Source organism: Haemaphysalis longicornis, unplaced genomic scaffold (assembly GCF_048455015.1).
Source record: "Haemaphysalis longicornis isolate Haplotype H1 unplaced genomic scaffold, Haemaphysalis longicornis Haplotype H1 scaffold_6, whole genome shotgun sequence".
Lineage (NCBI taxonomy): Eukaryota > Metazoa > Arthropoda > Arachnida > Ixodida > Ixodidae > Haemaphysalis > Haemaphysalis longicornis.
In genome coordinates this window covers 172,799,884-172,827,629 of record NW_027526407.1, presented here as the reverse complement: position 1 = coordinate 172,827,629, position 27,746 = coordinate 172,799,884, and the positions used below count along the sequence as shown (strand labels likewise).

General features: G+C 47.4%; 2 protein-coding genes across 3 annotated transcripts in view; one reads left to right on the top strand and one right to left on the bottom strand.

The window, feature by feature from the left end:
- The window catches only part of LOC144142065 (uncharacterized), a 44,322-nt gene extending 37,182 nt beyond the window's left edge, over nucleotides 1–7,140 (top strand). The window contains exon 5 of the mRNA XM_077673493.1: nucleotides 6,850–7,140. Coding sequence (XP_077529619.1) covers nucleotides 6,850–7,019 — 170 coding nt within the window. The 3' untranslated portion in view covers nucleotides 7,020–7,140. The remainder of the gene's footprint in view (nucleotides 1–6,849) is intronic.
- Nucleotides 7,141–13,635: 6,495 nt separating this feature from the next.
- LOC144141272 (uncharacterized) overlaps nucleotides 13,636–27,746 on the bottom strand; it is a 32,613-nt gene continuing 18,502 nt past the window's right edge. For both annotated transcript variants that reach the window (XM_077672849.1, XM_077672850.1), the window contains exons 3-5: nucleotides 27,093–27,459; nucleotides 24,104–24,260; nucleotides 13,636–13,843 (exon numbers count right to left, since the gene is read on the bottom strand). In XM_077672849.1, the coding sequence (XP_077528975.1) occupies nucleotides 13,674–13,843; nucleotides 24,104–24,260; nucleotides 27,093–27,459 (694 nt within the window). In that variant the 3' untranslated portion in view covers nucleotides 13,636–13,673. The remainder of the gene's footprint in view (nucleotides 13,844–24,103; nucleotides 24,261–27,092; nucleotides 27,460–27,746) is intronic.

The following is a 27,746-nucleotide window of genomic DNA, read 5'->3' as shown; positions in this document are numbered from 1 at the left end:
CGTAGCACCGGGAAAATAGCTGTATCACGACTCATGAGTGGCTCACGAAATGTAAAGGCCACTAAAAGACACATTGTTCAGTCTTTTCCACGGTCTGTCAGAAAGTGCGGATGTGTGCGGGAACCATATGATTTAAATGGAAAGCCCTTGAACTACGCGGCCAGACGTGTGTACGTAAGAAGCAGGGAGTGGCACCGTAGCCACTGTCGAAAAAGGGATAAGCTATCTGCCTGATTGCCTTTTTGGTTAATGTCTGGTCTGAGGTTTAACCTAAATGTCGTCTATAAATGTAGTTGGTGTGTTCACTTGGTGTGTTCACTCATTATCGACGGTGATCAGTGTTTTGTGAGCTCCTATTTGCTCTTGGGGACGTTCCAACTGCATTTGTGACGACTAGATATTCTGCGACTGCTCCCCAAGGACTGTGTACATGGTGTGTTGGACATCAGTGAGCAGACATTTTTCAGAGAAAAATGCTTAAGTGGGGGGATATTGTCACGAGTGAAAACGAAGACAATGACGATGAAGAGGACGACAACAAAGAAGACGCAAGGCACGCGGCGCGAAGGTCATCGACACCGGCTATGGCACCGAAGGCCCGCGACCACGGCACGAGCTTGCGCCGGCGACCAGCCAATGGGACGCGGCCAGCGACAGCAGCTGGCGGAAGGATCAGCGGAAGAAGAACACCGAAGGTGACGAGAGACCGGAACGCTGGCGGCCGGGTGCCCTGACCCGGACCACGTCCAAGAGGTCCTTCACAACAAAACCCCTGACGCCCTCTCCCGCAAGCAAGTTGTCTCGTCGGACATCGGCAGAAGGCAGCGACGTTCCAAGAGAGCTGCGTCGGCTCTTCAGCGACGGGAGCTCGGAGCGCGTTGCCCTACCTTCGGCCACGAGATGACACGCCCTGAGTGCGCTACCGGAAAGTGAGGTGCGGTGGACCATTCACGGTGACAAACCGCGCACTTTCTTTACTTTTGTTTGAACTGTAACGTTCTGCCAAGAGTTAGCCACGCTCACCTTTTGTTATTCCCACATCTCTGTATCTGTTTATGTTGTGTTTATTTTGGGTGGTTTGGAGCAATAGAACGTAGTCTCGTCGAAAGTTTTTCGTTCTCTTAATATTACTGTCCCGAACCTGACAGAAGCCCACTCGCCATCTGAATTCGACGTGCTGAAGGAAATTAACGCACTCAAAAAGACACCGAACTCAACCAGCTGAACGAGGCGGTAGGTGGGCTGCTCGGAGGAGACGAGTTTCAACGTGATTATTACGACGTGTTGCAATCCCAGGAAAGGATATGCGGGCCCGCAGTCTGCCGCGATCAACCTTGAAGGACCTGATGCCACCGGGCATAAAGTTTACTGAGAACAGCACTTCCCGTTTCCAGGCGACCACCTCCCACCTTTGCTCCCGCACGTCTACTTCACAAGTTGTCGCGCCGAATTCCAGTGCCACGTCTCTCATACCTCGAATCCTTCCCGACATCGTGAAGCGAGGAACAAAACAAACCCTTAGGAGCCCTCCGTACTTTAAGCCCTACGAGGAGACGAAAAGACGACTGAGACCAATTTTGTCCGCTAACGAGTCTGATTCTTCCGTTAAGAAACCACCCGTCGTTTCAGCCCAGCCCTGAACGATCCAGGCGGTAGATGAGGCTGAACGAAAGGACTTGCAGGTGGAAGCCTTTCATGAGGTAGCGCCACGAGCGCAAATTGTCGACAAGCTTGAAGAAGGAAAGGTTATTCCAGTCGCATGCATTGATGATTCAGCGTCAGTTCACGCCTACGACAAAAACCGTGATGTCCAGGACGTGAGAGAGGACGTAGAGCCTCCACCGCATAAATTCGAGTAGGTACATCTTCGTTCCCGACTTTATGAAGAGTGCATTGTTACGGGACCTTACTAAAAGCCGGCTATCACCAAACGTCACAGCAGCGGCGAAGGTGGCACTCATGCAGGGTTTTGAGACACTACAATACCCTGCAGGTATAAAAGCGGAACAACCTTCGCTCGTCGCTTCGAGTGCGCGTGAAGAAACACAGAAGCCATATTGAAACCTTTAGACACTTAACACGAAAATAAACTCGTCAGGGTCAGAAACTACAAAAAAGCTAACTCAAGAAACTCACAAGACACATCTGGAACACCACTATACCCGTTGGCCAAGGCATACCCCAGAACAGAAAATTTCAGGGTTACCCGGTACACATTCACTGCAATACATATAAACCTACGGGAGTGGGAACGTTACAGCGAGCTGCATGTAGAGCTTGGTAGTCGTTCGCTTCACCTTGGCGGCGCTTGGCTGTCCTGAAAGTGACACAACGGCGCACGCACCGCTGGAAACGCAACAAAGAATATTACTTATTGATAGCTTTACACGGCTTCGAGTCACGAACTGAAAACCAAACTTTTAGGATTGTAGACTTGTTTTTTCTCCTCTAAGCGATTTTCTCCCGAGAGAAAGTGAGGGATGTGATCAGCCGTTTTAAGCCGACGAAGAATTCAGAGGCCTTTGAGCATTCTGATTGTATAAGCTACGCCTGCCTGCCCACACGAAACCAGCGTTTCTTGCCTGCACCTAGGACACCACGTATAAAAAAGTCTCCCTACACGTCGTCCCCCAAGCAGGACTTGCGGCGGAATGCACTGGAAGTCCAGTAGCGTGATTCTCGCGAAGAGACGTTTCTCGACCGAAAACTGACAGTCGCGGACAGGCGACATTCCCCCACTCTGAACACGACAGAATTGCTGAGAGGTCATAGCTGCTGTACGATCACGGAGATGGTGAAACTGGAGATTACGATGACTTTGCCTGATGCGTTCGGTGAAAAAACTGCGGTTGATTCCTCGGTCATAGGAATCAGTAAAACGCGAAAGTGAAATGTGCAGCTGAGCATGATTTGCGGGTCGGCGGCTGTCTTGTGGCCGTGCTTGGCGAGCGACGTCCTGCTGACAGGTCACTTCGGCAAAGGTGTCTGGTGTCATTTCTGTGACTGATATGACGTCAGTGAAATCTTGGGGTAACGCGGCACAAAACACTTTCGTGTTAAAATATATAACCCGGAAACGACAAACCCTAAGTATAACGTACTGTTTAGTGCTAACTGTCGCTTCTCCACAAGAACTGTGTGTGCGGGGGTACACCCTTTACGGGCCGCTTGCTTTGTTGTACTGGCGTCACTTCCGTGACGGATATGACGTCAGCAAAATCTTCGTTTATCCGGGAATGAAAGACGTGTTAAAATTGAGCAGGCTGCACATTGCGACCGTATGGCTCTTTTCGCAAGACGCCTGAGCAGAAGCATCGGGCCGCCAAAAGCAGCACCGTCTTGAGGCGCTCTTGAAGAAAAGTGACCCAAGGTGTTACGGACGACGGGTAAACAGTCCGCGCCTTCAAGGCTGAACCGCAACTCAGGCTAGGCAAGTCCGAAACGCACCTAGAGCGGCACCTCAGCTCCTAACTCAGCGAGGAGTCCAAGCTGCCACTCAAGCTATCGGACAACCAGGGGGCTCTTTGCGCGAGCATCGTGCCAGAAGGGACGTGTTCCCACGAGGAGCACGCAGAAACGAAATCGAGCGGGGCGCCAGGTTCAGCCCTCGAACAGCTAGAGCGTTCGGTTCGCGCTGCAGCGCCTATGCCGGAACATTGAAGGACGCTGCTTATACACCTTAATTACAAATTTGAACATTGCGCGCGGAAATATGTCAAATCTCTCGTTGGCTGTGCGCCTGTAGTCACCATTATTATCACAGAGATTTCCCGCATCATGAAGTTATCCCCGTTTCTGGAAGCCATGGCTCCGGTCTTGTCCCCGTTGTTCTTTCGTTACAAAAGGATATCAATTTAGTAAGGAGGAGGGAAATAATATTTCCTACTCCAAATAAACAAGAAGAAATTAGGCCAGCATTACTGACCTACCAGCGCGGACGCTCATTTTAACGTCAACAGCGAAGCTACCTTGCGTTCCATAATCACAAGGCTGCGCTTAATAGAAGTCCTCAAAGCCAGTAGATGGATTCTCGTTTGTGCCAATTCATTTTTTCCGCATTCCACTGCTAGCTCCATCTACTGGAACCGTTTGTGACCTCTGAACTTTGAACCCTGACACGAAGGGGCACCGCGAGCGCTTTTTGTTTCTTCACTGCGTATTTTGGTTTTCAATCAGCAAAATCGAGCAGCCATGCATTTTTAATAAAAAGAACAATGCAAGCATCACTCATGTATTTATGCTTTGCCGGAAATATAAGCAATGTTTTCTTTTTTCTCAAGAATTTATACTGGTAAAAAACACGGCTACAAGATTTAATAGTTTAGAAAAGACTTCATTTCATTTCATTTCATTTCATTTATTCAACTTTAAGGGCCCGAAGGCATAACATAGGGGGGGGGTACATCGATGTTAGACGTTTCATGACAATGTAACAATATGAAGCTGGAAACTCATTACAACAAATAAACAAAGAAAGAAAACAAACGACAAGAACACGCATAACGAAGCATAAAAATACATGACAGGCGATAAATAAATTCTGCCAGGGCTGTAAAAACCCAGCTATAAACGCAAGAGGTAAATGTGCTCTTAGAACGTATCATTTGGATTTTGGAAAGGCGTTAGTTTATCGCGAAATGTTTGGCGGTTCCTGCAAGAAACAATATTATGTGGCAGTGCATTCAAGAGTGTTATGGCATTGGGGAAAAATGAACTGCTCATCGCCATCGTCCGGCATTTTATGGACATCAAGGGCTGCGTATTGGAGAGGCGAGATCATGACCGTTTTACGAGAGGGTGCCCCCGACCTGTTGAAGTAAAAGAAAGTGTGGAGGAGGCAGACACGAGAAGTTATGCGACGTGAAGCGAGTGATGAGAGTGACAATGTTTGTTTTAGTGCAGCTACGCTGATATGTCTCGAATATTGGGACATAATGAAACGAGCTGCGCAGTTTTCAACGGCTTCCAACTCGTCTTCGAGATAATCTTGTGAGAAGGTGACATGGACGATGCGTACTCAAGTTTTGGTCGCAGGTATCTTAGATATGGGAGTTTTCTTATGTCAGGACATGCAGATCGCAAGTTACGCCGTAAGTAGCCTAATGTGCGCGAAGCTTCTGAACGAATGGTTTCAATATGTTTCACTCATGTTACTGATGACGTCAGATAAACGCCTTGATATTTGTAAGTGCAAGTAAGGTCAATGGGAACCGGCTTAATGGTTTCGTGTGTGGTGGTGTGTTTATGCGTGAAGGACATGACTTTGCATTAGTGAGGTTTAGAGGCATATGCCATTTTGTGTCGTTAGAAGAATGAAGGAGTTATAAAGAACGGAGTCATCTGCAAACAGGCGCAGTTGTGTTTTTACGTTACTTGGAAGCTCAATATATAAGTGTCTCGTACAAGCACTTTTTTAACTTGCTGCATGTTTGCTTGGCGCTTGATTTCCTCGCCGCTAGGCTGTGCGCTTTTCAGGTTGGTGCCGCTGCGTTACTACAGTTCGCCCCATGAAAGGCTCGACCAATAACTGCTTCGCTGTTTATAAGCGCTCTGAAAGTGTTTCCTACAATGGCCAGAGCGCTGTCAGAACTGTGTTCATTGTCGAGGAGGCTGCATAAATGGGGATTTGTACTTTCTACGTGAACATCGATGAATGTACAAACATCTCCCGAACAAATGGCCGATAGTTTTGGAGCACAGCTGTTATCACATTCGAGCTAAGGAAACAATTCCAGAACACACCTTCGAGAACACACCTGTTATCACATTCGTGCTTCGGGAAAATTTTTCTGGTTTATTATTTCTGGATTTAAGACCATTATTAGCACGCTCCCGTTGGCGTAACCGCCCAGATTTTACATTCAAGGTCACGAACGTGTTTTCAGTTTTCTTGAATGGGTCCCTAAGCCTAGGCGGTTATGCAGGATCCCATTCAGAGAGGTTTATTGGCCTACTATTATTAGTTGTATAATTTTGCCATTCACCAACTCCAACTTCTCTTCCGCATTGGTGATGGGGATGGGACAAGGATTTGATTCCACGTCGCCATCACGTTGGCGTCGCCTAAACACCAACGGCACTGGGAAGTCAGACTTGTACGCTTCAGAAAAATAGTGTGGCCACGGCACTGCTGCAAGGCAGATCTCCTGCTTAGGCTTCATGCCTGCAGTATCTTGTAAATAAAAATATCAAGCCATGATAGTAACAGAATAATAATAACTAACAAGAGAAAACACATTCAATGAGCGCTACACCGAACAAGAAGCGCCGTAGTTCTTCATTTCGCTGTAAAGTGGGAAAAATTGATATTTCGAAAATAATGTTCTAAGCTCCCATCCATGTTAAACAGACTCATTGTGATGAAGCGAAGTGGTTGGTTGGATTAGGTCTCCCAACGTGCGACCGTTTACAGTGCTGAAATCAATCGCTTAGCGATTGGCCATGAATTTTTTTCAAGATAGTTTAAAAAAATTGTTCAGCTTTGTTTTAAGTGGGACCAATCGGACCAAGAGTATTTCTGTCGAAACCTGGACTATGAACCCTGTTTTCAAGGGTGTGTCACCTATGTGCCAATATTTATTATCTAACCTCGACTTGCACATGGGTAGTTGTAGTTGTAGTCGCTTGTAGTTGCACCGCTTTGAGTGCTTGATTCATTTCTACAGTTCTCGCGCCTTTTTCGGTCGAATATCTTGAATTTCCCCAGTCGCAGGACTTAATTCTACATTTTGATTGCGAAACATGGGTTGTTTCTTAGGACACTGTTGGTCAAACTGATGGAAAATTCCCAAGTAGCCTTGACTACTGTGTACCTAATCTTTGGTTTTGCTTCTGTTTTCTTTTTTTCAGTTTTTTACACCACTGCGAATCCAATCTATCGTTTGATATCCGACAAGCAAAAAGAAGAGCTCAAGAAATTTACTCGTGATTTTGTGGACCAGCTTTCAAAGACAAGCTCGGGAACACTTCTGGTTGACTTACAAAGGCTGGTAATTCACGCCTACAAGCCGTGCAAATGAAGCAAGAAAACGCGTAAACAATCGAAGGCTCGGGATGAATGTTTTCACGAAGACTTCGGCTTGTGCATGTTGTTTACAAATAAACCACATGTCCATGTTTTTCAAAAAAAACCGACCGTTTTATAATGAAAAAAAAATTGGCTCCAATTCAATATGTGAAGGTGGTTGGAAAAAAAAACTTGAAATGACACCCACAACAATGCCCATCCGGCGTCACTTGAATTCACACACGTGGTTCTACAAAGAGTGAAACCAGAGGTTCTGCCAGCCGTTACCGGAATACACGGGGGCAGCCTCCCGAGCGCAGCAGCAGCGTCGCCCACGGCGGGCTAGAACGGCGGATGCCGCCGCTGTTGCCCGGCCGTGAGTCGGGAGAAAAAGAACTGGAGAGGAGCTTCTTTCCAAGGGTGAAACAGCGGAACGTAGCAGTTATCTTCTTGATGTTCTTTTCGCCGGGGCTTCTCCTCCAATCCGCAGTAGCGCTGAAGATCTGACTCCGGGTATCCTCAACCGACAAACTCAGCCTCCGATACAAAACTGTACATTTATTTACAGCCCGGCGGGCGACTAAAAAACAGTACTCGCGCGGAGCCCGAAGACGGCGGGCCGAGCTCTCCTGCGCCCGGGCCGCGTCTCTCTTGTCTTCATCCCCTCGTCTTGTCGCTGGGGCCGGGGAAGGGGCAAGAGCGAGTCCTTCGTGGGGGTCCAACCCCATGTGGTGGCGATTTGGCGCATCCGGTGCGGGCAGGCGCGACCTTCCTCGGAATGCGCGACGTTTCAGGCGCCGCGCGACACGTGCGTTTCATTACCGCACCAGTTGGCGTGCCGAAAAGCCCGACACCTCCACCGCCACTGTGAAACATAACTTTCGGAATGTTTCACACACAACACACGCACATCACACACCCTTTCCACACGTGTACCGTCACTCTTTCACTTGACGACACACAACCAGCGTGGCCAGTGCCCCATATGACCCTGGCTGCAGGTCACCATGACAAAATAGCCACAATCCTCATCTAGCTCATTCAGAGCGATCTTCCTTTAAAAAGCGGTACGCACCGGCCGTCGTCGTCCGAAAACGCTCTTGCCATGCGCCGCACACCCTCACACAACAGTATCAGGGGCCCATCTCCTCCTCGCTTCCTCGCTCGGGAAGGGACCACTGCTGGCTCGTCAGCATGCGCTGCAGCCAAGCTGCACTTAGGTGAAGCTGCCTGACGCTTTCGCCTCTTTCTGGACGAACTCTCGGGATCGGCCGCTTCTGCGCTCGGAGCGCCGTGCTGCCCGACGCACGGTTGGTCAGCGCAAGCAGCAGAGGGCTGCTTAGCGGTCACATTACCGCTGACACTGACTGTCTGTTCAGCTACGCCTGCAGTCCTACCTGCGACTGCCTGGGGTTGCATTACATAAGCAGCCGTACAATGATTTACGCTTTCCTCTTTCGATTCGCTGGAGCTCCCCATGGCGATCACATTTTCACGACATGACATTTGGGGATCTCCAGAAACAAAAGATGCAGTGTGCGCGACACTAACTGCATCGCATTCCTCGCGCGATTCCCGTCTTTCTGCATCATGCAAAGCAACTGGCCGCTCGCACACGCTCACGGAATGTTCTGTGCCTCCGCATGGTGCGACGACGGGCTCACGCTCAACTGAAGCCAGCCTCAGCCCCTTCAGTACTGCTGCTTTAAGAACTAAGTAGCTCTTCCGCTGCTCCCCCGAGAGTCCAGCCAGGAACCCTCTAGCTCTCACGCTCAAGTAGGGAAGAATTACCCCTGCTCGCCATTTTGGCGGAACACAGTAGGAGTCTAGCATGGCCTCGGCATCAGCGAACCATTCAAGCACAAGCGCTTCCTGGGAGCGCATATCTACGAGCACCCCTTCCAGCATGCTCATGCAATCTAATCTCCCATCCATCTCGCTGCACCCTTGTGCTTGCTGCCCGGTCGATGAGGCGGTGGCGTTGTTAGCGCTTCTCAAACGCTCACTCCTTAGGCGTTCCGTTGCTAACTCCGCCTCAACGACCTTTAATTTCGCCTGCAGTAGGGCCATCTCGTCAGCGAAAGACATGGCTGACCTAATTCTGACGCTCGCTGCCTCGTCAGCACTCACACTGAGCTGCACCATGCCTAGCTAACCACCCCCCATTATCTCAGGGCTGCTCATGAGGCACCCCCTACATGTCATGGTGAGCCACGCACCCAGGATCACGAGAGGCACTGACCTGCATAGCTCGGTGCCTGTAGAGATGCCGCACCGCTGCAGATGGGGTATCCATGTAGGCGCGGCTCCTTCAGCCGAGGTGTCCGCCAAACAATGGCCAGCTGATTTCTCGCCTGCCGACAGCTCGCTCCTCCTGCCGCTGCACGCTCAATGGGCTGCCGATGCCTCCACTGACCGCTGGTCAAGCTGCTTCTCCGCCGCTCAGCATGCCGCAGAGATTCCCTCGGTCGCCGTTGAGAAGTCCTTTGAGCGCCGATCGAGCCGCTTCTCCACCTGGACGGCGAGTTCGCTGCTCCCGCCGATCCCGTTCAGCAGGCCGCGACTTCTCCACCTGCTCCGTCCGTCGAGGGCCTGTCTCGCCCGCCGGCCGGCTGAGTCGTCGATGTTGAAGATCCTGTCGACTGCGCCAGTTATCTTCGTGATGTTCTTTTCGCCGGGGCTTCTCCTCCAATCCGCAGTAGCGCTGAGGATCTCACCCCGGGTATCTCCAACCGACAAACTCAGCCTCCGATACAAAACTGTACATTTATTTACAGCCCGGCGGGCGACTAAAAAACAATACTCGCGCGGAGCCCGAAGACGGCGGGCCGAGCTCTCCTGCGCCCGGGCCGCGTCTCTCTTGTCTTCATCCCCTCGTCTTGTCGCTGGGGCCGGGGAAGGGGCAAGAGCGAGTCCTTCGTGGGGGTCCAACCCCATGTGGTGGCGATTTGGCGCATCCGGTGCGGGCAGGCGCGACCTTCCTCGGAATGCGCGACGTTTCCAGGCGCCGCGCGACACGTGCGTTTCATTACCGCACCAGTTGGCGTGCCGAAAAGCCCGACAGTAGCCATCATATTATGCTAGCTTGAGGCTACACTACCGAGAGACACAAGCGCAGACACTGAAACAATTCGGCATGGAAGCTTAGCGATTCCCGTGTACACCGATTAAAACTAGATATTTAAGTAAGTTTGAGAATTGCGAGAGAGCGGAGGGAATTTTGTAATCGCTGTTTATCAGAACCAGTTGCTACTTTCCCCTTTTATAATACCGCTTAAAACACAAGAGAATTGGTAATCACCAATTTAGGAAACGGAGTCCCATTCGTGGCAATTGCAGGGCGCAAAAGAGCGTTCCTCGAGCGGCCAGATGTCTGCATGTGCTCTCAAAATTTTGCTTTCCCGCTCTAAAAACCAATCTTAACGTTTGTTTGCCGTACGACCACTGAATGTCGTCGGGAGCGGGTTACCCTGGCTGTCGAATAAGTTAATCAAGACGTTCGAAGGAACCGCGCAATGGACGCGAAACTGCGCCAAAACAGGTCCACAACAACTGTCTACTAAAGTAGACGCAAAGCCGTACCACCGACGCCGCCGCCGGCGAACAGGCACTGCCGCGCGGGCAACGCTGGGTAAATTCGCCGCGCCATCTACACGGTGCTCCGTGAGTAAAACCCTCTGCCTCCTTCTCCCCCGCCGCAGCCAACGACGCATTGGGAGTTTGTTGTCCCGCACGCCACGAAAAAACCGCTGGCTGGTAGAGCTAGAAAGATTTGCTTTAAAATCTCGGGCCATCTTCACTAACCTGAAACCTGCGGAGGGGCAAAGCATGCAGCGCGTAAGTGTGTTGAAATATTGTAACTCTCTCTCGTGCCACTCGTCCTGCGCACGGTTTGGGCGCCGGTGAAGCTCCGACAGGAGGAGAAATTGCGCGCTTGCGAAGGTGGTGGCGCCCTCTCTTGCGTTGAACCTGATTTAAGCGAATAAATGGGACGGACGGGCCGTAAGTTTTCTTCGTGTCACTCGCCGCAGCATGCTAAAAAGTATGCTAAGAAGAAGCGCGGGGCGTTGGAAAACTAGTGTTCCTTTGTTTTAGTGCAGTGACTACATGATAATACGACAACATGAGACGACGACGACATGAGACACCGAAAGATCGAGCTCTTGACGGGCGCTGCCCATACAAGCTCCTTAGCAACGATATTTTGTAATATATGTGTCCCGAATCATGCTACACCTAACTTAACACACTCTACCTTTGGTCAAATGATTCGAGCAGCAGGAAAACAACAATATATCTGTCTTGTTTGTTGAACACATAATAAATAAAAACATCACGATAGTTGAAACACTACAATTGCCACTAGATTAAGTTGCCATAAGGATCATTCAAAATATTACTTCATAACAAATGATGTTCCTGTTTGGTGTGTAAATGAAGGAACATCCTTTAAATGACTCTTCCTTTTCAACATTTTTTTTTGCTTGCAAAACAGTGCTACTAGCTAAATAATTTATAATTCAACGAGCAGTAGTTCAAACGACCCACATCATCTACAATAAGAAAATGTCTAGAAGGGTATGATTTACATAAAACTGTGGTCAAAAACTGGCACTCAGCCTGCCGACAGCAGGCGCTCAAACATAAACTACGTTACAACAAATAAGGGGCACAGTTTTAATTTCAAGCCACAGGAATCCAAGTTGCACAGAAAACAGGCGTAGCTGCCGGGGTTCTCAAGGTGGCCATTATGGCAGCACGAAATTATGCTTTAAAGCTTATGCTTGCACAGTACTGTATGATTCTATGCGTTCACGGTACAACAGGGCGACCTAGACATATGGGCGAAACCCCTTGTGATCCAGTATTATATCTCACAGATGCAGTATTCAAGAAATCGTATTTATTGCTTCATCAGCCACTGTTGACACCTCCAAACGCAGCGGCCGTTTTGGCAGTTCGAACAACGTGAAACCGTAAATTTTGCGCATTTCTCCTGCGCAGTTCTGACGAAGTATCAGTTCTCCTTGAAAGAGAACTGCTACTGTTTGCAAAGAAGAGGTGGTGAATAACCAGAATTCTAAGTGCCCTCTTTCGCTGTCGATATTGAACCCCTTATCACCATCACGTCATCTTTGCAACGGTCCAGCTTTTTAAACACATCGCCATCTCAACACAGGCTCTGTCTTACGCCTGGGCTTTGAAACTATGGCTCACAAAAGCGTGAGAGGTCCTGCAGAAGCACCGATTAATACCTTTAGCATGTGTACACCTTTGAGATTTGAGTACTTCAGAATGCTGAGGGTGTACACTGCGACTTTTTTTCTTCAACATCAATTCCGTAGAGAACGATGTTAAAATCCATGTGAGCAGCAAAGCAATTCGGCTCTTTTTTCTGTTCGCCTCCTTTTTTTGAGACGATACGACACTCCCCATGAGAAGCCAAACCGCTCAATGTCGAGTTGCTGCTGTAAAATGTTTTATTGCAAATGTAACCCAAGTTGGCTCTAATAAGGGAGCCAGCAGAAAAGGGAAAATAGTTACAGGCTATTTGGGAAGCACATCTGCTTGTCAAAAGCCAGGAAGCTACTCCAGCACGATTCTGTCTGAGTCCGGGGATCCTCATGCGGGACGGATCCAGGGCTGGTACACGACACGTGAAGCGTTCAAAGGTGACTTACTCGTACCGGATAATAGGCCCGACAGTCCGAGCAGATATGGGCCGGGGTGGGAGGTGTACCTAGGCTGAAGTAAGGATCATGGAATTGTTACGTAGGTAGGCTCGGGTGGAAAGATCATGGGTTTTGGGTTGGTGGTTCGGAGGATTAAGGAGGTAAATACGTCTGCATAGTGGTCTATGCTGAAATGCACGGACTTGGAAGTCAGAAATGGCTTAAGCCTTACAAGAACATGCGGTTTCAATGCGAAACACTCAGTTCTAAATACATCCTTTCCAGAAACACGTTTTGAAATCGCTACGAGAAACTGCAGACACTTACCCCGTATTCCAGAACCATCTTCCACTCCATCTTGCAGTCGAGGACATCATTCAAACTAGTTCTGGCATGTAAAGGCACTGCGGTACCTAGCCCTAACCCGAGTCCAGGAAACACATGTAGTGGAGGACAGACTCTGAATACCGTCCGCAGCCCTTCTGAAGTCTTCAACAGCAAAACAATTTCCCAGGAAGTTCATCACAGCTTGTTGGTTTAATGGCACAGAGCCAGTGCTCAATTAGCCCCGTATCAACCAAGTTCTAGGTGACCGGGTGAAGCCCTTGGCCGAATTTTGTAGTTTGTGCAATAACTTGAAGAATTGATTGCTTGATTGTAGCGTTTTAACGCGCCGACGGAACGCAGGCGATGAGGCGGCACCGTACTGGAGGGCCCCAGAATAATTTTGACCACCTGGGAATCTTTAACGTGCGCCGAAATCTCGCACACAAATAAATTGAACAAGTGTCAACGTGTCCGAATTTCTTTTGGTGTAGTTCAATGTAAGCGGCACCTACAGAAAAATTAGAGTTGTTGAGGGCGTGGAACCCACTTTGATCGCACTTTGAATGACTTCGTTGCTGTCAGCTAATGAATAATGCAGTTACGTTCAAAAATGCAGGAAAACTCTCAAGGTAGTCAAGCAATATTTTATTTCTTTTTACCTTTGAATTTTATATCGACGGTTTGTGGGCATGAATCACGATTCGCTTGCAGTCATTAATGAGTTGCCCAGAATTTTTCTCCACCCATTCAACAAGATACTCGTGCGTGAATTTCCGCAATTCTTGTTTCTCCTCGTCTGGTAGCAAGTGATGCAAAGGGTTCGCTGTGGTGCAGAAATCTGTACAAAAAGTAACAGATAAATGTGTTCTGCAGTTTTTCTCTCACAGTAAAAGCGCAAAGATCTTTTTTTCGAAAATGTAACAGTGAGTGCTGCTCTGCGCGAACGAATGCTCAGAAACGATCAAAATGCAGTGGCATATGCTGAGATCAGTACCCTGCCTATTTATTTATCATAATGCTAGTTGCCGCTCGATAAAAGCGAAATTGCAAAGGAGAGCTTCGGCTGGAACGGCGTACGTGCCCGAACCGTTGAAGGCCCTTTTGAAGGCTCTATCTTCGCAAGTACATAAGGGGAGGCGGACACGTCAGCTTGCAAATGTTCATTATAACTGAGAGAACGAAACACGATAAAAGCAATAACAAGATTACTTAAGTAGGGTAGGTGAAAACACGGCAGCTCGCACATGTTCATCGAAACAGAAAAGGAAAAAAAAACAAAATGAACCACCAATAAAAAAAAGATGAGCCAACATGTAAAACAGGGTTACAAAGTTTTGGAGAACAAACAGAAGAGACCGATTGCAACAGGGTCTTAAAAGAAGACACAGAAAAATAGGAGACAATACAACAACAGATTGTACACAATTATTGAAAGGATGAGACAGTAGTAAGGAAGTAATCAAGCAATGTTGTCGAAAAGCAGGGTTGGAGAGACAGCTGCAGCAGTTTTAGCTTGTGGAATCACAAGGAAAAAAACGGAAGGAAACAACGCATGGGGCACCAATAAGAGATAGATGTGTCCACACAAAGCAAGCAACGAAACTTCTGGCACCCAAAAAATAAGAATCACTTCAGCCCATTGGGTATGAGGGAATAAAGAAAGCAAGCACAACCAGAGATGAAGAGAAATCGGAACACCAGCATCTGAATTTGATTGAACTTCATTCTGAATCTCCTACACGCTGTTTAGTCATGAGAGATAGCGGTATATGTTGACTGGTTATGATTGCGTGAATATATTTAGTTCATGTTCAATACTTTTTTATTTAGTCAGGTTATTCCACTCGTCTATGGAAATAGGAAGAAAAGATTCGTAAGATACTATTGTACAACCACAAAGATGCTGCTTGCTCATTGAGTTACGTAGGCGGCGTGAAGTGAGGAATGGTGGTAACAATAATGATGTGTGCATGTCGGGGTATGTATAATATATTCTATGAAAAAGACAGTCTTGCGCTTTTTCGCCTTGACGCGAGGGTGGGGAGACAGAGGGACGGTTTTATGGCGGAGATGCTCGAAGGAAAGCCGTATGTCGAGATACAAAATGGGCTGCGCGATTTTAGATTGACTCATGGAAATTGGTGAAATAGGTTTGATGGGGATTCCAAATAGCTGAAGCGTATTTAAGCGCAGTGCACGCAAAGGTTGAGTATGCCAACTGACGGACTCCAGCAGGTGAGCATGATAGTGATCTTCTGATGTACCCGAGGATTCTAGAGGCAGAGGCGCGAAGTTTTTGGATGTGATCAGAACAGTTTAATTTTCTGAATATAATGACACCGAGGTACCGGGAGGTCTCCACCCGCGATAAGTTGGTTGACTTAAGCAAATATGTAAAGGTAAGGTCAGAGTGTGTCCGGGTAACGTGCATGAATTTCCACTTCGAAATAAGTTTCAACGTTCACAGCGAGCACCAGTTTTCAAAGCGGGCTAGGCCATTTTGGAGGAGGAGCAGATCTTGTTTAGGCGAAAAGCAAAAACGCCCGTGTTTACGAGATTTCGGTGCACGTTATAGATCCCCAGGTGGTCAGAATTAATCCGGAGCGCTCCAGTACGGTGCGCCTCATCGCCTACGTTGCGTCTGCTCGTTAAACCCTACAATCAATAAATCAGATCTTATTTAGTAGAAAGTAGAGAACACAGTGAACCGCGATTAACCAAGTGGACGAGAAAACACCTCACGGAAAATCATTAACATAGATAAAAAATTAATGAGGGCCGAGAGCTAAAACTTGAGGTACCCCGTACGACTGTAGTACGTGAATGCAGACAGGCGATGGTGGAGGATTGTCAGGATTTAAAGCCCAAAGAAACTACACGGACGGTGAAGAGGGTAGACAGGACAGGCGCCAACTTCCAACTATTTTATTGGATTACGCATGCGCTTATATTCCTAAAAAAATAGAGAGGGCGAGAAATAAGGGTAGTAGGTATACACAGATGATAACAACAAACATAAGCGTACAGCATGTTATCAAGAAAGCTCATTTCGTTTCCCTACAGTGCTGCAGAGGTATCACTCACGCAGTCATTCGCTATTTTTCTCATTAAATACTCTTCAGCTAACCCCCTTGCCTCCTTGTGTTTGCTTTGGTATAATATGTTGATTTCATTGAACCGTGTCTCACAACCGCAAGCATGACAGTGGGTAAGCAAATGTGCTTCGTTATCTGTTTCCAGCGACAAGTCATGTTACCTCGCTCTCTCGTTGACGGAACGGCGCATTGGACAAACGTAAGACCTTCCTCAAGTTAGCGGAACAGGTACAAAACACCGACAGCACAATCGACATGGCGATTTAAGTGTTTTTTCCGTTGGCTTTCCTACGTTCACCCGGTGTGCGCGTGCACAGGCGCGCAACATTACAAAAGATAGAGAACGCAAGGGTGATCCTGTATCTATCTCTCACCTTTTCATGTTGTGGGACACTCTGTGCATGTAAGACATGACATTCGTTTGTGCGGCCGGTAACTATCTTAAGCCTTCGTCTCTCCTTCCACTTTGTAGGGCAACCTCTTTGCACCGCGACCGCAACAGTGCCAAGGAAACCGGTCAAGTGGCAACTTTGACAAATAAAACTTCCCCGCATCTTTTGAGCACAAAATTTTTGTAAAACAGATTTAGGAATGAGCAAAGTATTGCCCTTTTGACTGTTTTCGAATGCGCCGATACATGGGGCAGCAGTTCTTTCTGAGCACGTGGATTGTATCACCGACATTCTCTCCAGAAAACCTCATGGCAATGTCTAAAAACTGCAGTTCATTGTGAACAGGTACTTCGTGGTTAAAGGATAGGCCTTTCCCTTGTGGATTAAAAAGCTGTATAATTTTTTATAACCTACTGTTGGAAGGTGCACCCCCGGGGTTATTTTAAAGAAAAACCGCTGAAAAATTGTCCCAATATCTAAAAATGACAAGAACATTGGAGTCAAGGGCGTCATAAAAGGTTTGATCTGCACCGCAGAATCTGCGCGACAAAGGACGCGATACAAATGCCATGATGTTGTAGGTACTGTTTTACTTCAAAAGACATAAAAGTGGAATTATGATGAAACTCCAGCGTTACCATGAATTTTGCTACCATTATGGCAGTGAAATTTTGAAATTGCAGCGCTCTATTCTCATCGATGCAAGACTGGACAGTAGCGAGCAAATGCTCACGTGGTATGGAATAGTATAGGTCTATCACGTCATCAGAAAATCTAACCCCAACTGACTGGTTGGTATTCTTTCAACACTTGCAAGACATTGACACAATTTCTAGTAGTATAAGGTTCATTATTATGCAGAGCATTCAAATGTTTCTGAAAAATATGGCTCATTTCTTGTTGCCAGGACTTTATTTCACTGAAAATAGGCCTACATGGTGTGCCCGATTTGTGAGTCTGCCGAATTTGTGAGTCTTTGTCTTTGGTGGCTTTCACGGTTTCCTTGGGATCCTGCAGGCGTAAATGCTCTTACATCGCAAATGCTTTTTCTTCCACTCGAGAGGGATGCACTTTTCACTTTTTTGGTGGTCAAAGTTCTTTGTGATCACGGCTAGGGCTGTTGCGTTGAATTCTAAAGACGGCACCACCAGAAAGCACCCTTCCTTGCTTGTACGACTGCAATAGGCGCAAGTTGTTTCCTCGAAAGTAGGTAACCACATACGGGTTAGAATTCCGTGAGTTCCGTGGGCGCTTCTCGGCGGCTTTATTGCGAAGCGGTATATGCCTAACCCCCCTCCCCCCTAAAGTTTTTATTCTGGTGAAGCGGATTTACCCGGCGGCTCTCCGGTGCTCCTACTCTGAATCGGCGACCCGTATTTTACAGCGGTTATTCCCCTCTCCACCAACGATGCGACTTCCACAAGTTTCCCAATCGGCTGATAACTGCACTTTTAACTTGCATCGGGAAGGATGCGTGTCGTTCGCTCAGAGGAATAACAGTGGCAATTCAAGGAGCATCGGCACGCACAGCAGCGCGAATGAATGCGAAAACCACAAAGCCGCTACCCCAGACAATGCAGCGCGATTTACTTGATTTAAAACGCGATTTCATCGATTGCCTTTTTGGCAGCAGTTTCAAACTTTGGTTCGATACACTCTGGTTCGATAACTACGAAATAAAAAAATCGGAAACGCAAAGATAGGAACGGAAAGGAGGCGGAACTTCGGATTCTGATCAAACGATTCTAGCAGAGAACTCCCACCGTTGAATAGTTCATGGTGAGTGCAACCTGCGAGCCATGGGACGGCCACAAGTCGTTACCCCCTGGAGCGACAGAGATAATTCGATGAACAAGGCAAGACCGCGAACTCCGGAGGGAGAATCAAGGTCGCTGCAGAGAATCATGAACTGTCGAGGAACGGGAAGCTGAGGCAAAGCGCCGACGGTCGAACCGTCAAGGCGACGCACAACGACGCAACACCGACGATTCCGCGACAATCCGCCGTTACCGCGCCGCCAGGCAGGACAACGCATTCAAAGGCGCCCATTCAAAATTCAAACAAAATTTTCTTGATCGCGATTTCGGCGTCACTTGCGAAGAGTGCGATAGAGTCTCGTTCGACAGTGATGTCCACAAAATGGGAAAAGTCAAAGATTTAGATGGAAAGGAGTCCACGCTTCGGGTGCTGGCCGGAGACTTCCCGCAAAGGGCTTCCATTGTTAAGGAGTTCATGGTGTGCGGAACGTGCAAGGAGTCCCTACTATAAAATTAGCAGTTTCTAAGCTCGGCTATGCCAGGATATAGGTAGCATGCGCTAAGGTTCAGCTGCTTATTCTTAGGTTTCCTGATTGTCTAGGATTAGTTGATTATTATGCTATGCTTACTGCTGCTAAAACGATTTCCAATGTAATCCAATCCAATCCAATTCAATCCAGTCTAGTCAATGCTCCTCGAGCATGCGCAGCACAGCTCTCCAGGAGCCACACGAAACGGCTATCAAGCCGCCTCTATTAACATTGCCTGACGCGTCGCGCGCTTTTCAATGGGAAGGGTAGGGACGCTTAGTTCAGGCACTGATCCACTATGTGGCCCTATCCGGCGGACATCTCGCCTTACGTCACTGCTCGCGAGTCGCGAACGCTGCACCCACTTCTACGACGTGTGTCTGTCAGCTTGCCTGTTGGGCTTCAAGGGCCGTTTCGCTTACATCTTAGCCGCGAGGGGGCTAGTTCTATGGCGCACTGGGGATCTCGTTCAACGTGTCGCTCGCTTCATACTTGCTGCATTTTTCGAAAGATAAAGACGGAGGCGAACTGAAATAGTGTAAGAACATACTGATTGTCGGGTAGACATATAGCTAACAGAAAAACGATATTTTCTGCTGGGGCAGCCATTATTTTACTGATATTTTTTTTCTGAAGTATTTAGAGAAGAAAAACTTGCGTGCGCGTTTTTTGTTCAGGCGCTCACTTCTACGATTACTTTCCAATAATATCACGTGCTTGTAAACTTCAGAAAATTATAGAAAACAAAAGGATAAGCAGCTGGGATCCCGCCACGCTGTCCGGGTGCTTCTACAGTACAGTCCTCAATTTTAGAAGTGCGTACCGATGCGGAGTGCGAACAGCGGGGTCAAAACAATACCTAAATGCGGAGGGGATAGAGGTGGGATGCCCCACTCAGAAAATTTCAGGCCCTGTGATCCGAGTAGATAAGCGCGCAAAGTCGGCTTCAGCCTGCTGCAGCGCAAGGGATTTTGCTTCGTGACAAAGGAAGTTTTATCAGTGACGGACCAGGACAGACAGGCATGGTGAAAAACACGAAGGCGTAGGAGCGCCGCCTCGGGAACGCTAAACAAACTTTTCACTATTTTGCATAGTTTCCGAGAAGCGGCGCTGGCTGGCGGACACGAAAGCACGCTGGAAGGCTACGGAGCGGGGAAGGGTAGGAGAGAGCAACAGGAGAGTGGCTGTTTGGCCATTTTTTGCTCACGCGTTAGGCACTGTTGATACAGGCGGCGTTGGCTAGGCACGCGGCGGCGCCAGTGCATCTGCCGCGGCTATGATGTCACTCCTCTGAAATGCGCAGACCGGCGAATGAGCAGACCCAATTCTCTACACACCCGTACTCCAATTGGATTGGATTTCAATCCAACACTACCCAATTTAATCCAATCCAATCCAATCCAAATCAAATCCAATCCAATCCAAGCCAATCCAATCCAAGCCACTCTAATCCAGTCCGGTTCGATCCAAACCAATCTGATGCTCCTCGCGCTTGCGCAGAACGGCCCTTCACTGCACACGCGAAACCGCTCAACCTCGGCTAGTGTAGCTTACGCTACAAAATTGTGATGCCCAAGTGCGCGACCGCCTTCGGCTTCGTGTACCCGCGGCACCCGTCTCGTCTCGCTGGCCTGAACGCGGTCGAGGAGCACTTGATCGCACCCCGTTTGCGGTTTGTGTGCATAAAGCGGCTCTCTCACGGCCGCGGTTAGTACGGAACCCGAGGCCACATAGTGAACATTCCCATCGATGTGCAAGGATCCCTGGAACCACTCCCTCGCTACATCTCGGGTGACAGCGCGGCAGGAGTTCACATCAAGTACCCACATACACAAGCCGACTTAAAAGTCCCCAGTGGCCACGTCTGAAATGCACGGGTTGGGAGTGGAAAGACGAGGGAGGGGGAGCACGCGCAGCTACAGGTTTCATGCACGCTCCATATCCTTACCAATGACATGTCCGATGCGCTGGCGCGAGGTTCAAACGAGGACATCAAATGGCCCAATGCGACCTATACGGTGTCCGCAGTGGTCGAGCGAATTTGGTTACAAACATAAGATGTCCAATACACGGGATGGAAGCACACAGCTCCGTGTTTGTTTTCTAGAATAAAGCTGGTTTTGTCAAGCTGCATTCAGCTCACTGGCTTGGAAGTATGCTTAATAGAAAGTTAGAAATAAACGTGTTTGGTTTCATGCACTTCGTGAACTGCACAGAGCTTTGCAGGTCATCCTTCTTCACAGAGTGGAAGGGCGCTATTTTTTTTTTGCTAATCAAATCTATCCAAGACCATCCGTTCACGATTCATCCGTTCACAGTCTTCGGTTGTGAACTGGCAGCGATGAGTTGAAGGGCATCTAGCCCAGGATAATATCAGCGGATGTGGGCAAAGGCTAGAAGTTTTGTGATTATTCTTTGACGAGGGATGCAGTTGAATACTATTTCATAGTCTCTAAAGAATGCATCGAGTTGGACATTACATAAATTAAGATTACGGAAGTTAGTAAGCTACTTAACATAGCTACTTCTTTACCTACCCATCCAAAAACGTGCCAATTTGCAGCGTACAAAACGTGAAGATGGTGTAGGTAAAAGCGCTCCACTAATTTATTCTATTATCATAACTCTCTTCTTCGCTATCATCATTAACAACAACAGCCTATCTAGGCCCATTGCAGGACCAAGGCCTCTCCCATTGACTTCCACCCGCGTCGGTTCTGCGCTGTCAGGGACAATTCTTTGCCTCCAAATTTTCCTATTTCTTCTCTCCGTCGAGTTAATGCTTATCCCCCTTCTTCCAGTCTCGTCACTTGGCATCCATTCTGTTGCCCTCGTAGACAAGCGGTTGTGGATTCGTTGTTCTACATTGCCGGCCCAAGTCCATTTCCTTTTCGTAATTTGAAATATGATATCTTCTACTTCAGTTTGCGCCCTAATTCAGTTTGCTCCTTTCCTGTCCCTAAGCGTGTCCCTACCATTATTCGGTCCCTGTCACGTTGGTGGGACCTAAGTTTGCTTTCCAGTTGCTTATTGGGGCGTCAAGTTTCCGTTCTGTATGTCATCACCTGCGGGAAGCATTGATCAAATATTTTATTGCTTGATTGATTGATTGATTGATTGATTGATTGATTGATTGATTGATTGATTGGGGGTTTAACGTACAGAAGGTTTACAGGCGCTGAGGCGCGCCGTAGTGGAGGGCGATGAATTAATTTTCACCGCCTGCGGTTCTTTAACGTGCGCTGAAATCTCGACCACGCGGGTGTTTTTGCTTTTCGCCTCCATCAGAAAAGCGGCCGTCGCGGCCTGGAATCGAACCCGCGTCCTCGTGCTCAGCAGCACAAGGCCTTAGCCGCGGAGGCATTGATCAAACACCTTTCTTTTTGGGATAGAGGTAGCTTACGTTTCATTAATGACCATTGCGTTCGAGTGCGCACCAACGCATTCAAATTCTGCGCCGAATTTCTTTCGCGGTGTTGGGATCAGCACTGACCACTTGTCAAAGGTGGACGTAGTCGTATAGCGTTTCTAGCGTTCTAGCGTTTCGTTACATAAGCTGAAAAGGGCGCTTTCTGCGTGCTTGATCATTATCACTTTAAATTTATTCATTCTTGCTTAAGACCCACGGCGCTGCTTTCCAATTGTAGATCCTCAAGCGTTATGCAACCGTCGTCTGTAGTTTTTCCGATTTTCATGCCATTAAGCGCCTTTTCTTCTTTTTAATGCGATTGATTGCCCTACGGCATAGCAGGGAGGTTTATAGGTACAACATTGCACCAGTTGCACGCAGAAAGCAACGTGGCTGCCGTATAGCCTAGTGGAGAATCGTTGCGCTATTTTTATGGTATCATCGATATTGTCCGTAATGTAGCCTTGTTCATCACTGCGTACGTAAATTTTGTATCTGACAATAGCCAAATTTCGTCGTTGTTGCCTTCAAGATTCCTGCTATTTCCAGCGTTTCCTCGATGTGTGCCATGTTTTGTAATTTGTTCAACTTCTGTTAATCAATTTTGACACGCACGCTATAGAAGTCTGCTCCACCATACTCGAAGGATTTATGTTCTGGCGTTTCCCACTACGTTCCTTCAATTGCTGAGTTAGTTTCCAGTTTGTTTCCTACATGCTGCTTCTCCACTAGCCGCTGCTGACTCTGTGATTGATGGTGTTAGGTTGTCATTTAAGGTGTCAGTACTATCCTCATTTTTATCGTATAACAGCACAATTTTGTTCCGAGCGGTTGTTTTGAAATCATAAATCCTGGCTTTAACTACTCCATGGCAATTGTGACTCAGGTATTTTTTGCATTAGGTGCTCCTAACAATGCCCGAATAAATGCTTTAGCATGTATGCGTACGTCTACACATCGCACCGATCCTATATATCGCGAGCGTTTAAGCCAAACACTCCCACCTTCTTGTAAATTTCGAACGATCACGACTCGCTCGCGAATCCCTGGAGAAAGCGTGCTTCAATCAACAGTTTTCAATTCAACTCTCGCAGCAGCTAGAAATTTCATAATTCGAAGAGATCAGTTATTATGGTTTGGAAAGTTTTGCACAGAAGTTACCGCCATCACTAACGCCAAATTGTGGCATTTATCAGCCGTCGTAAAGCACATGCGACATGACGTTTCACAGTGTGTTTTCTGGAGACCATTATGCGCATTTTTGTGATGTCGTGCGTTAAATATAACAAGCGGTTTGATTTCGGTCAGAATTCATTAGGCTTGGCGAAAGACCTGGTAGGAGAGACTTTGTTGTGCTGCCTCGTACAACCCACTATGTCATCCTTGGCTTTCTGTGTGCATGCAGAGCGGCACAAGAAAGTGCGAGCTTTTCTTCCGGAGTAGAATATTACAGTTGTTGTTGGTGATGAGCACTAGAAATGCGTGTTTTCTGCCATAGTGGATGGGCTTGTGCGAGTCATGACCCGCTGTCACGCCATGAGTTTGCGCTGGCCACTGCTGCCTGTTTCATGCGGTGCAAGACAATATTGCCCTGAAGAAAAACGTTTTAGTGCGCCGGCCCTTAGTTGCAGCAGTTCGTGACGGCACTTACGTATGAAAAGTTAACTGTTGTGTTGAGCCGGAGGCCTGTGGTGTAAAACTCAAAGAGTTCGACCAGCATGCAGTTGCTATGGTGGACTAATTTTTAATAGGGAGGCACATACCAGCACCGAGTAGTCAGACTATTCCGCAGACTTATGCAGCGCCATAATCAAGAATGCAACGTGCCGTACAAGGTGTAGTCACCAACGTTACTGGGATATTTGATTCAACAGAAAAAGTTAAGAAAAAGTTTCATCGAAAATTAGGTACACACCTGCAAAATGTTCCACACTGACGTTCAAATCCTGAGGCGAAAGCAAAACTTCGCACGTCAAGGGAGTGAGATCAGTCGCATTCAAAAGACTTGCGGCGTACGAACGCAGTGAGGCCATGTCCATCACATTGGTAACCGGAACTATGTGCCTGATTTGCTGTCACGAAAGAAAGAAAGCGAGTGAGCATAAACAACATGCCGGTGCTGTGAAAAGCACACTTTATTATTGTTACGTTTTGTTCACCAAGATTACAAATGCACTGAAAATTATACACTGGTGGCCTGAAGGTTTCACGCCACCAAATCGCGTCGAATCAGCAAGCAGTTGCTCCAAAATATCTTACGTCAATCGGCATGAAAGAATATGCTTATCACCAAGTTCACAGCTGGCATGCCCGTCAGGTCCTGGGTACAGAAAATAACATTGAGGCCATACCTCATACGAGGCCACATGTTACATGTTGACGCTTAGTCAACATGTTACCACATATTGACTAAGAGTGTGAAGGGAACACGGCACACGAACACTTGCCGAGTATGGAGACAGCACTTTCGAAGGCACAGCAGTGCCATCACCCCGCTACGTGCGGTCGTCTTTCATAAAGTGCAGAGCACTTTGGGGGCCTGGTTTGCCGTCGTAGCAGGTCCGGGATCACGGCGTCACACACCAAAACAGAGGCTTCGAAAACAAAACCGTTACCCTGATCGGTGTGAAGCCTGGATATCTCGCGGAACGAAACTAATGTATATCGTACAATCCGTTGCACCACAGATAAACACGTTACTCATATGCACTGCGTTACGCACAGCGCTCTTTCCACGGATACTGCAGTTGCTAGGACGCAAATAAGAACACAATATCATAAAAAAAGAAAACAAAGAACTAACACTTACTTTAATTACCCCCCCATTCGTAAAAACTCAATCCAGTGTCTCTTCGCAGGCCTTCTGAAGGGCTGCGGCGCCATCTCTTGATAACTTTCGATATCGCCGCCAGGCTGATACTGAATCTCCCTCTAGGAGGGGCGGGAGAGCGCCTCTTGGAGGGAAAGTAGTTTTAGAGTGTTGTATGCAACATAAACGACAGAAAATGAAAAAAACTTAAAGCAGGTCCCCTCAATGTGAAAGCTGCAGGAAGTTTGAGGAGTGATTCGCATTTATAGCTCGATGCCACCTACAAGCGCCGTTGGTGGCATCGCCCTATAAAGGCGAATCACTGCTCCGCACTTCCTGCAGCTTTCACGTGGAGGGGAACTGCTTTAATTTTTCTCATTTTCTGTCGCTCATGTTGGATACTTCACTCTAAAATACCATAACTGTTATGATCCTCATAATACAAATGAGGCACCATTTCTCTGCCTCATGGAATCCACCAATAAATGAGGGCCGTAGCTAAACTTCGTGTCCTGCATTGCGTCTCTATCTTCACCGGCAATGTTGTTGTCATCAAAGGTGTTAATTTTATATATAGTTTCAATCTGAAATACAGTTGGATCAATAGGATATACAGGCACGTCTTCCCGTATCCTTTATGGATGTAAAAAATCTCTAGCTTCACAACGGGGCAATACGTTCGCATAATCAAAGCACGCTGCCGGACTATGAGCCAGAGGCAGAAAAGACCTTATTGAGATACGGAGGGAACTGATCCTGACTCGGCCGTATCATCAAAAGGGTCAGAGATGGCGTAAAATCTGCATACCCGTATGGAAACATACTCCAGCTTGACTGTGCGAACAAAGCGGCGCAAAAAAATGTGTTAATTGATATTAGAGAATACGGCCAGTTTTCAGCTGTGTTGTGCAGTTGGTTCCGGGACTGACCTGGCCCTTTAAATAAATGCTAGGTGTAGGGTTGGGAGCTTCAGGTGACGTCTTCTGTTCCTACTTTTTTTTTCTTTTAAGCTGCTGTAGACACTCTATACTGCGCGGAAAACGCAATGCCGTGTTACTACGTGTGTTATTTCTTCGCATATTTTTCTTCTTTTCGACTCGACATGAAAGTTCATTTTTCATATTGTTTTGCTTCTGTTCGTGGCGAGAAGAATTTTAATAAAAACACAGTTTGGAAAACTGGTGAGAAAATTCGTAATTGGCAGAAAACTCTCCCGCGTAGTAAGCCATTAAGTGCACCGATTATAAGCTCACACGCGCTTTCCATCATTCAATAAGTTGTGTTTTTCGCTTAGGCAAACACTTACGCCCCACTCCTCGGCGCAAATTGTTTTTTTTGTCTACTACTTTGTTCCATTCATGGATATTCAAGTATTACGACAAGCGTGATGGGAAGCATCACTATAATAAACCAGCAAATATACCATCACTATAACATCACTATATAACATCACTATAACATCAGTCTAATAAACCAGCAAATAAACTGCTTTATGAAATATATCACCCAAGTGCTGGAAGAGTGAGTCTACGGCATTCAACAGACTTTCAGAGCACGTATTTCGCTGCAGGAACTGCCCCCCCCCCCTTGCAGGGTACTATTTTTACACTACTTTGCTGGGGAGTATAGCAGGCATTAACGGATTTCCATAAAGTAATAAAAGGAGCCTTAAACGGCAAAATATAACAACTGCTGTTGACTGACGTTCGGATCGGACCAATTAGAGGAGTATTGAAGGCCTTTACTACGTTCTGTAAACCACAAAAAAGACAAGTAGAACAACATAACTCCAATATCTGTGTACTGACGTTGGGATTGTGCCCATATTTGAGATGTTCAGGAAACGACCAATACATATGCACTCCAACCTCATGTTCCTAATGCTTATAATGGCACATGTGAGAATTATCCTAAAACTTTAGTTTGAATGCGCAGAAATGTATGTAATCCTGTCTAACTTCTGTGCATTGGATGGAAGATGTAATAGCTCTAAACCACTTCACTAGTCTGAATGCATTCAGCTTATACCCTCGTCCGGACGTTTATATGAATTACGGCGGAAAATGTATCTCAGGACTGCCATTTTCTATGTTACCTCCGAAATTTTTTCCCAGCGGGGCTGTGCCATCGTGGCGGTAATGATGTCAAACAGCAGCATACTTCCTGAAAATGTGACGAAGCATTCTCCACCAGGGGTCATCAGTTTTGCGATGTTCCGAAGGGCTTGAATCTGATCGAAAATCCAGTGGAGAGTGCCGAAGGAGTATACCATCTCGAAGCAGCCTTCTATTTCGCAAAAGCGAGCAACCTCTTCATCCGCAGCAATGTCCAGACGCTTGTACTCGACCTTTGGGTGGGGCTGGTTCTCTCGAGCAAATGTCAGCATAGACTCTGAGTTGTCCACAGCCACAAGTTTCTCGCACCAAGACGGTAAGGAGGGTAGAAGGTATTCGACCGTAAACCTGCGCCAATATGAAAAGGCAGACCTTTACCGTATACTCAGGAGTTCTCAATCAAGCACTGTAGCCTGGCTCAAACTGCGGAATGTCTCCGGGATTCCAGCGTACCCTTCGTGTCCGAGGGGAACACAAAAAGGTAAGTTGAAATATTCAAGAAAAAACTCAGTCTACAAGTTACAACAAAAATGGCTGCGGCTCAGCTCCGCTAAGCTTGAATATGCAAGGTAAAAGTTTGGCTTAGTCTGGTTGAGTCTTGGTTCCACTTGGTTAACCTTTGATTTAGCTTTATT